The 10,763-nt window shown below is 37.7% G+C and overlaps 1 protein-coding gene across 1 annotated transcript in view; it reads left to right on the top strand.

The window, feature by feature from the left end:
• The first annotated feature begins 5,172 nt into the window (after positions 1-5,172).
• Positions 5,173-10,763, top strand: part of aatf (apoptosis antagonizing transcription factor) — a 165,284-nt gene continuing 159,693 nt past the window's right edge. Inside the window, exon 1 of the mRNA XM_028807067.2 lies at positions 5,173-5,329. Coding sequence (XP_028662900.1) covers positions 5,245-5,329 — 85 coding nt within the window. The 5' untranslated portion in view covers positions 5,173-5,244. The remainder of the gene's footprint in view (positions 5,330-10,763) is intronic.

Here is a 10,763-nt window from a genome sequence, read left to right as displayed (position 1 = left end):
GAATGAACATAAGCGATCATAAGTGTGCTTTTTTAGTTATTGTCTAATTGTCCACAGAACATAAACAGCAATTCACATCTGGGCATCAACATACAACGTCTATAATGGCACTTGGTGAGGAGTTTTTGGGGTGAAACCAGCACCATTTCAGCACAGAGGAAGATGAATGGGGTGGTTAGAGAAGTAAAGCACACAGCCAGTCTCCTATGAAAATGGCTGAATCTCACAACAATGGCTTTCTTAATACAATATGGATATGCTAATTTGCAATATGTGTCTAATCTCAAAACACACCAATACTTGATAACATTTTGGCTTAAAGAATAAATGTATTTGATAAATTTTAAGGCTTTTCTTTATAATGGAACCCATCAGCTCCTTTAAAGCAGGATAGTTATTTTTAAAAACTGAAATTTGCTTCACTTTAGATTTCAATTTCATGTGTCAAACCAATATATACCATGATTATGAGGAATTACCTTAAACTTGAAAAATACCGAACTTATCATTTAACTTTCATTGCTGCAGAAAAGCTGTAAGGTTTTGACCCATTATTTGTTCCGCAAAAAGGACCTTTTTGTACAACAATAAAGATCACATTATTTTTCAGTTCTTGATAACCTAGACTTTGTCTTTAACCTGTAGCAGTCTACTTCTTACATTTGTACCATTTCATGCTGTTCACTCAACTTGGGGGTTTTCTAAAACTTTTGACTGGTAGTGTATATATCTCTCATATTACACTCTTTGTTTATTATATACACACACATACAGTCATGCGCTGATGTATGGCCAGCTGAATTAAGGCTAGTCGTACTTAAGGCTGAGGGCCACAGGAACCCTAGGCCTGTTTATTACACATGTGCGCCAGTGCAGCCGGCCATAGAATAATATAACTTAGATATGAAGAGTGCAAGTTCATTTCATATGTAATAAACAGATATGAGATACATAAGTTTTTAATAATTTTGGTATGCTTTTGTATATTTTATTAATAAGATACTACTTACTGTACATATTAATAAGATAATACTGTACACAAAACAAGATGTAAAACATTTTGGTTTGTAAAGTATTGTGTCTGCAGCTGTTCTCTGCTATTCTTCCATTGTTTTTTACTGTGTCTCTTTTGACGTGCCTCAATATTTCATAGATTATTTTTTGTGGGAAAAAAAAAATACTGTAATCATTATGGCCCCAAAACAGTCACACACAAAACCTGTACAGGAATTCAAGAAGAAACATTGTGCTACTGATTTGGAAATGAAGCTGCACGTCTTCCTGCAACACAGCTGGTGAATGCTATCCGTTATTGGAAAGAACAAATCACAATGTACTTGCAAACTGCAAGCAAATCTATGATGAAAAAAAGAAATAAATGAAACAAACAACATTAGACATATTCCTGAAAAAACCTACACCTGTATCAGAAGAACCTCCACCAGGACTGCTACAAGAAAGTGACTTTTTGGATGATGATAATGCAACAGTGTTTGCTGTACATGAATCTGCAGAGGACAGTGATTCTGATAATCTACCTTGTCCTGTTGAGTGGTGTTAATACATTTATAGCTGTTAAAGAATAATTGGAAAAGTAAAAAAAAAAAAAAAAATTTTATTGTTGTGTGTTACTCAGTGATGAACGAACCCCACTGAATTTGCTTCACTTTGAGCTCAACTAAATGCATTAAAATCAAAGGGGAAGGAGAAACTAAACTAGCTTTGATTATTAGTAATAGTGCAATAGTCTTTTAAGTGTCCCTGAATGCTAAGGAAACATCTGCCAAATATGCTGGACTGATTATTGTGGCCAGAAATGTGACCTGAGCTGTGACACAGCAGTACTAACCACGAGCTTCCATAGATAAAATAGTGTGGTGCTTCACTGTTGTGGCGTTTGCTGAGCAGAGTGCCACTGGAACCTTTGCTCTTTAAGGTGGCTCACTATCTTTAAAAGGGACACTCGCTGTCGCAGAGTTGGAATGTTTTTTCGACTTTGGCAGCCTTATCATTTTATAGCCTCCCTTGCGGCTGGCTTTTAATCTGCTTATTTGCATGATGACTGCCAGCTCATAATTTTCATACCAGACTCACGCAACTTGTCAATGCCATTACCTATATATAGCCTTCCCTTCTTTCCTGAAACAGCACACAAACTCTCTGAAACATTTTTCTGTTGTAGGCGTGCAGCCATTGACAAAAGCACAACAGTGACGGCCTTGAACGCTTTGTTATCAGGTGGCGCAGCAGAGATGCTGAGTGCTACGAAGGAATGCGATGCAGCAGGGATGTTAAATGCTGCACTAATATTATTTCACAGGGTCTCATATGTTTTCTGACTCTTGGGGGGCCCTTTAAGCTTTGCTTTGATTGGCGCTGCTCCAAGTGGCTAATTCCTAAGTATTCGGCCCACACCGTATTCCCTTACACAGAAACTTGAAGACCAGTTTGTACAACTCTGTACTGGCAGTTAAAGTATGCGTACCGGTGACCCAGACCAGACCCACACAGTCAAAACTGCAGTGACCTTTACATGGTTTTACATGACATAAGGCTAATATGACATATGGCCAAATTGCTGGTTCAAAATGGACCTATAAATAGGTGCATGACTGAATATATATAGTGTGTATATATATATATATATATATATATATATATATATATATATACACACACTAGTCATTTAGCTCGTTACACGGGCGCTAGAACAGTAGTGCATAAACATTAGTAGGTACAGTCTATATTAAATGGCAAGGGACTTTGACCTCATTCTTTTTGTTGATGTTTACTTGCTGAGCTGACCGTTCTTCATGGGCTGCCGCTGTGTATTGTGTGTCTTTAATTTTCTGTGACAGTAATACTGTCTTGTACGTCCGCTGGCTTGTACGTCTGTAATATACCTTTAATTTTCTCTGGCGGTAATACAGGCCTGTGCGTCGGTAATATGCCTTTAATCTCCTCTGACAGTAATACTGGCATGTATGTGGCTGTAATATGAGTCACTGGATTGTGTACCTTCAATTTCCTCTCGCAGTAATACTGGTTTGTATTTCCGTAAAACGCCTGTAACTTTCTGTGACAGTAATATCGCACATTGCACCGTACCTCGCACATGCGCACTTCACCAGAAGACACACACACACACACGGACACCTGGACGCACACAGGGATTTTATTAAAGAGGATATATATTCACACTCACACATTGCATTCACACATATTTCAAATTATCTAGCTCCCCAAATGAAATCATTGTACTCTGTTGATGTGAAATTAAATAATTTAATATTAAACAAGCTTTTTGCAAACTGCAACTGACCATGATGCCCTAAACATGCTTTAATTTTTTTATGTTAAGAAGAAAATGTTAATAATATTCATGAACTCTCCCCCCATGAAAGTAGTAAAAACTCAAAATGAAACAAATAGGGAATAAAAAATAAATATTATGCCAAGTAAAAACAGAATGCTTAACTATAAGCAAATATAAAATGGGCATATCAAAAATGCCATTTTTGGTAAAGATCAGGAAAGAGTAAAAATTAAAACCAACAAGTATGAATTACTTGAATTGTCCAAACATATTGCCAAACTAGCCCATCACTGTGAGGCTGCAGCTGTGTCATGACACACAGCTATAAATCAGCAGATACTGTCCATTCATCTTCCAAGTATAGCCCTGCATTTGAAGTTACAGGTTTACTGGTGGCCAGATATAAGATCGGTGTATTTTTCCACCAATAAGAATGACTCCTTAAGGTCAAAAAGACAAAAGAAGTTAGAAGGGAACATATAAAGATAATATAGTATAAACAGGCTCAGCCATGTGAAAAAGTAAGCTGTCTTTTTTTAGTTCTATCAATCATTGCCATCTTAACAGCATCACAAGCCCAGGGGCAAAGTAGTGTGCTGGGGCCCCGTTTTGATAGCAAAACAGAAACATACATAGGCATCAGAAACACCGTGGGCCCCCATGCTCCTGGGGCCCCCAGCCAGTAACCATACGTTAAGAAGGCCCTCCTATCATTCGTTAACTGGCAAAATTAGTCAAATCTAACTTCAGGTGTCAAACACTGCACAGTTGATTTTAATCTTGTCATTTGCACGAGTACTTGCATCAAAGCTCAGTCCTGATAACTCTATCTGGCAGCCAAGATTTAATTTCTGTTTTTTTTTTTTTTGCCTGTGACATGAGCTCTGCTTTTAATGTTGTGGTGTAATCTCATTTTAATTTCTCATGATGTTCAGCCCTCATAGTGCTCAAGTGGTCTGTGATGGAGCCGGCACTAACACGGATCACGGCAATGCCAAAATGAAGCAAGCAGAATAAATTTGCACGGAAACACGCATTTATAGAGAAGAGAACAGTACTTTAAAACCACTGTAATCGACACTTATATATAACTAAAAAATCCATAACGAAACATACACAGAATACGCTGGAACAAATGCTGTAATTTTCCGATTTATGCAGTTATTATATCATCGCTCCATCCCGCAATAAACCTTACATAGGTCACCATAAAAATAAAACGAACCGCTATGAAAGATGAAAAAGATGCACAACTTCGAGAGCCCAACACGAGTAACGTGCTTACGAGAAGGTGTACAGTCGTGCTCTTTTCCATCAGCTGATTTTTTTCTTCTTCCTCAAACTCTGCCGTAAAAACAACACCCCAAAATCAAAAATCATATATTTCTAACGTCTCGTTTTACACTGATCAACTGTTACAGTCGCATGTAAACACGTTGTTACAGTCCGAAACATACACCACTAAAGACAAGACCATTTAAGTGCCGTCTCCAGCCACGTTCGCTCACTCCTTGGGCTCTCTGTGTACCCCGAGATTTTTGCACGTCGCAGCACATTCAAGGACCAAAATCAACCAAAAGACAGCGGAGGACCTTTTCACATTCCATACAAGCTTCTCTTTCCAGTCTGTTGCATGGTCTCTCCAGAGATTGAAAATGAGTTAAAGAGTCCAACACAGCGAGCGTTACCCGGTTCACTGACCCTTTCCACCCTTCACATTTTTCCTTTGCAAATAAACCTGAATATAAGCTCCGTGATACACGTTCAAACCACATTACTGCTTGGCGCATACCCGAAGATCCTGAATATCCGCGTTCACGCGCGTCCGCAGTGTCACATTTCGAAGATGGCGCCATGTCACGTGACACCTCGTCAGCGCCTTCACCCCTCTCGTCTCGGACTCATGCGACAGCAACGCGCTTCTGAACATGGCTGCGCCCATCTCGCTGCAGTTGCAGGATTTATTAAACCCTTTACCCAAATTCCATGATCCCGAAGACGACGAGGATGAAGGTATGAAAGCCAGTACGCGGGGGTGGTATAACGGTTGGACTCTTTGTTCGTTTTTGTTCTTATTTTTTCGTCCATGTGTTTGTACTGATGGAGGCTCACGTGTGAACTGTTTCTGGGGCTGTTCCGCAGATTCCATCTTTGGCCCCAGAGTCCTGTGACATAGTAGCGGAGCGAGTTCAATTTGTAAGTTACAGTGAAGGAAATTAAATTCACCGGCTTCATTCACCGAGCTTGTAAAGTAGCATCGAGAACTTGGTACCAGTACACTAGTTGTACAGTTCAGGCATTTGTAGGGAATCGCTCGTGTACAGTCCCAAAGTACATGGGAGCGAAGTATACAGTGTTACAGTTTCCTACAATATGTGGTAAAAGGTTTGTGTAAATTGTTAATTCAACAGTTGATTGCAGACTTTCTGAGAAGCTGCTCATGGAGGATGTACTATGTCCTGTTGTCATAGATCACCTGGACCCTCTGCAGTTTGCAAAGATTGCAGAGGAAAATGCAGTTAAGCTGTGCTCCAAAGAACTCACCCTTGCTTGGCCAAAGCTGGCAGCACTATAAGGATTATGTTTTTTGATTTCACCAGTGCTTTCAATACCATCCAACCATCCTTGCTATGGGGTAAGCTGAGAGATGTGCAAGTGGAAGAGCCAATGGTGTAGTGGAAAATGCAGTTTGTGAGGCTCAAGGACTGCCTCTGATACGGATGTAAGCAACACAAGGAACAGTCTTGTCTCATTTTCTCTTCACTCTGCACACCTCAGACTATTAACACCAGGTCATGACACTTGCAGAATCATCTTGAGAATTTCTGTATTTTATAGGGTGTGTTGTTATAAAGGATGAGGCCAAATATAGGAGTCAAGTGGAGAACTTTGTTTCTTGGTGCAGAAAGAATTGACTGCAACATAACATTAGCAAAGCCAAGGAACGGGTTATTGAACCCCTACATTATAGGAGTGGATGTGGAGGCTGTGAACTACTACACATATTTAGGGGTCTACACAAGTGACAGGTTGGACTGGTGTTGTAACACAGAGGAACTGTATAAGTAAGGGTAGAACAGACTCATTATTTTCTTAGAAGAATATGTTCGTTTGATCTGAGTAGTGACATCTTCACATATTCCGCAACTTGGTGATGGCCAGTGCAATTATCTATGCTGTGCTGGTACCACCACCTCAAGAGTGGCCCACTGAAGTAACAAGCTAATTAAAAAGGCAGGCTCAGCTATGGAATGCACTGTGAACCCCTCAGATGTATTAGCAAAGGAGACAAAACAAAACTGAGTGCCATTATGAACAATGCTCCACATCTTTTCCCTGACACACCAACACTAAGCATTTTCAGCCAAAGAATTATTTCGCAGATGTGTGCAAAGAAACATTGCTGGTGCTCCATTCTACCAACTGGAATACCTCTGTATGATGCCTCACTGTAACTGTGATTGACATGTCAGATGTTTTCATTCTTTTTATTCAGTCTGGTTTGCATTTATATATTGAGCTTCTGTAAAAAAAATAATGTTCTTCCTAGGGACAAGTAAAGTTCTGTCTATCTTTCCATCCAAACCCTGAGCATTTCATTAGTCAGTGTCTGAGCCCAACATTTTTATAATGCAATAAAGGTTTGAAAAGCAAAATACTCAATAGTTCGGTTTATCTCAACTAACTGTCCATTGGTAACATTAATGTTTACCAGTCTTCCGGTACACACTTAAGAAGTGTTCTGCTTAAGTCTAACAATTCCATTTATCAACTTCCATACCTGCTTAACCAGCAGGGGGCAATGAAGAGCTGGTGACTATCTTGGCACATTTGGTGTACTTTGGATGGGGTGCCAGTACAATCAGACTGCACAAACAGATTTTTCACTTACACTGCCAGAGGAAATGGTTATGTTCTTCTTTACAGTCTTGGAGGACATGGTTATGGATGTTAATAGTCCAAAACAAATTCATAAAATTGACTTGAACAGCCCGGAGGTAAGGGTACTTCACTGTAGATATCCATCTTGCATATACTATAGATCATTGTATCCTCCTTACAATCTGCAGGTGCTTCAAAGTAGTAATAATTTTTAAATAACATCCTAAGTGCTTGGATGCTGTTAATTAGTTTACAAATACATATGAAATTGTGGGAGAGTGTGTTCAGCTGTGTGGTAAGGTACTGGAAATGAGTGATATCTTCCTTTTTCGGCCATGATAATGCATTAGTGCCTTGTTAAATACTGGAGAAAAACACACAATCAAGTCATTGTTTTATCTTTATTTTTATTTTCATATGGAGTATATTATAATACTGTAATTATATCATTGATATGTTTAATTTGGCTTGTCATTGATATGTCTGATTTGGCTTTGAAATTGTCCTTAACCATATTATTCAATTATATAGTCTGTTTTCTTCTTTGTGTTGTCAAAACCCTAAACAGAGGAAAAGAGTATAGTTAGACTAGAGACGCCCAATTATTACAAAATTAATAATTGACATTTATTAAATTTGATATTATAATTGTGATTATTAATTTCATTTAACAGTGCAATGATTATTTTGCACCTTGTCTGTTATCTCTATATTCTATATTCAGTTTACACACAATGCAGTAGAACCTCCACTTTGGAGGGAAGCACTTAAAAAAATTGTTATTTTGAAATTGTAGAATGCTGGATTAATTGAAATATTAAGGATTTAGTGTTTAATAACATTTATTTATATATATATATATATAACAGGCACCACATTTATTTTAAAATTTGTGTCACTGTTTTTTAGTACAGAAAATACATTACACTACTGATATGCAAATATTTATAAAACATATTCTAACTTTTTTCTCAAAATAAATGTTTGTGTTTCTGCTGTATTAAGAAAACAATTGTTGCATGTATGTGCAAAATCAAAGCAGATAGTAAAATCTTAAATTACAGTAACATAAGTTAAAGCAAATATAATCAGATAGTTCTGCTATACATGTATGTAAACACATTAAATGTAACAATGGCAATATTTTACAAGTTAAAAAAGTATTTAAATAGTAATACACTGTTATATGCTACTACCAGCCTCAGTTCTTGAGCAGTTTGTGTCCCATTCTTGAGGAAACACTTCTCAGCATATATTCTTCATCAGTATAATTAACTGTTGTACTCAGGCATGCTTCCGTACTTATACTCAATCACAAATTGGTCGTAGTTGCATAAATCACCACTTCTGTCAGATCTGTTTTGATTTTTGTTTGACATTTGGAATAAAGTAATGGCAATGTAACTTCAGAAGAATATTTGCAGGAGAGAATTATTTCTCTTACCTTAGGAGTGCAACTGTACAATGGATGACACCTCAGCACCACACTTTGAGTGTTGCCCACAGTTTTAATCAGATCCTTGTTTTTTTATAAATAAGATAAAGTGACTTCTGTTCTAGAATGTTTTCAATAACTGGCTGGATATGATGTTTTATAGCAGAAACAGATATTGGTTAAGTGTGTCGTGGATCTAATATTTCTGGAACCTGGTGCTGCTTGCTTAGCTGAGGCACTCTGCATGTGCAGTGTTGTTTATATGATGGTTCCCACCTTGTGCCCAATGTTGCTTTGTTAGACTCCAGCCCTATGTAAGCCTGTTTGAAAATGAGCGAATTGATATTTGTATATCAGTTGTGCCAGCAGGCTAAGTGATCTGTTTGCAGGGTCACACAGGTAGGTCGGTCATGCTGGTGATGGTTAACTGATAGGGCACATTCTATTATTCTACTACCATAATAGTCTTTCTCTTTATAGTTTTTTAGAATATTAGTCAGTTAAGAGGTAGTATCATATGGCAAAGGTGGGGGCCATCTTGTGTCCAGACTTGCGTCATATGCTGCATTTGGAGTAAATACAGTCTCCTGGCACAAAGGCATACTAGTGTTGTATAGCATAGTCAGACTAAATGGGCATATTTGTGTTTTAGTATTTCATAAGTTAGTGTATTACTGCTATAGTACAGAGTAGTTTGGCAAGTATAATAATTACTTTGTGTACAGTACACAAGAAGTTGTGTGTTGCTACATTTAAAAAAAAAAAAATCATCACCCAGAATACAGGTTTTTTAGTATACATACTTGACAAGTGCTGTACACAAAATGATCTGGAGTACAGCACAAGTTGCCAAGACAGTGACATTCTCAGATACATGTAATTTGTTTTATTTCTTGAGTGAATAATGCTGCATCATAAATTAATTTTTTGTAAGATTATTTAATAGACTTCTTGAACAGAACACTCCGTGAGTTTCTGATCTTTTTCTGGTGCTTTGTTTCTCAGGTTTTGTTGGATTACACATATACTAATTCTTCCTTATTTCCTTCAAGTTTGTAAATGATTATACAATTATGCACTACAAGGCATTTGCATTCCTTTATTAAATATTTGCTTTGAAAGGGGGAAAATAGAATCATAAGAAAAGTTACGGATTTAATAAAAATAAGTTTGTAATGTTCCTGTAATTTAACATTCTTAATAATCACATTACCTAGGTGCAACTTAATATTAATGATTTTCAAAAAGTAAGTTTGTTTGAAATTCAGAAATTACCAGTATATTTATTCATAGGCAATTACATGTAGACCACAACTACCCCGTTCCTCTTTTCAGTTACACCAATGGTACAATGTGATTTCTAGTTGGAGGGGTGTCAAGTTTGACGACAGAGCTGCTAATCTCATTGCTTGAGGATATCTGATTGCATAATTTGAAAATCACAGGGGATGACAAATTAAGCCAGGGGCATATTATACAACTTCTAGTCTGAGGGAATGCTGAACTTGACAACGCAGTTGCTAATCTCATCAACTGAACATATCTTTCTACATGACTAAAAATTGCAGGGTATATCAGATCAAATGACTGCGTGGTGACTTTCCAGAACAGCTTCAAGTCTTCAAAGTATCAGGAGCTTGCCCCTTTTTTCTGACCGATGATAACATACTGCTTGATGAACCTGGTGCCTGTTCAATTGCAATCTCTGCCCAATTTTGTTTTTTCTTTTTTTCCCCCATTCTGTCATGGTGCGCCAAACATGATACAACAGACTAATAAGATACTTTCTTTTTTTCAGGTTCAAAACACATATGTCTCCTATTCTTTGTAGCTGCATAATGTGCATTATATTACTACGTTAGTGTTCATTTGTTGTCAGCTCTCGCACAAAAACAAACCCACCCCTATGATTTCAGACAAAATCAGACCTATTTGATGTTCTCGGTGCAAGTCAAAGGCTGGTGCTGGTTATGTCAAGCTACACCACTGGCGATCATGGGAATGTGCCGCAACTGCCTCACACTTTGTTAGGATATGTAAATCGAGTCAATGACTGAAAATCACTGGAAAAGTCGTCTAATTAGACATGGCCTTCAGCTGTTTTAGGCATACATGACTTATCGTCGTCTT

The sequence above is a fragment of the Erpetoichthys calabaricus genome, chromosome 8, assembly GCF_900747795.2.
Source record: "Erpetoichthys calabaricus chromosome 8, fErpCal1.3, whole genome shotgun sequence".
NCBI lineage: Eukaryota > Metazoa > Chordata > Cladistia > Polypteriformes > Polypteridae > Erpetoichthys > Erpetoichthys calabaricus.
This window is presented reverse-complemented; position numbering and strand designations above follow the sequence as displayed.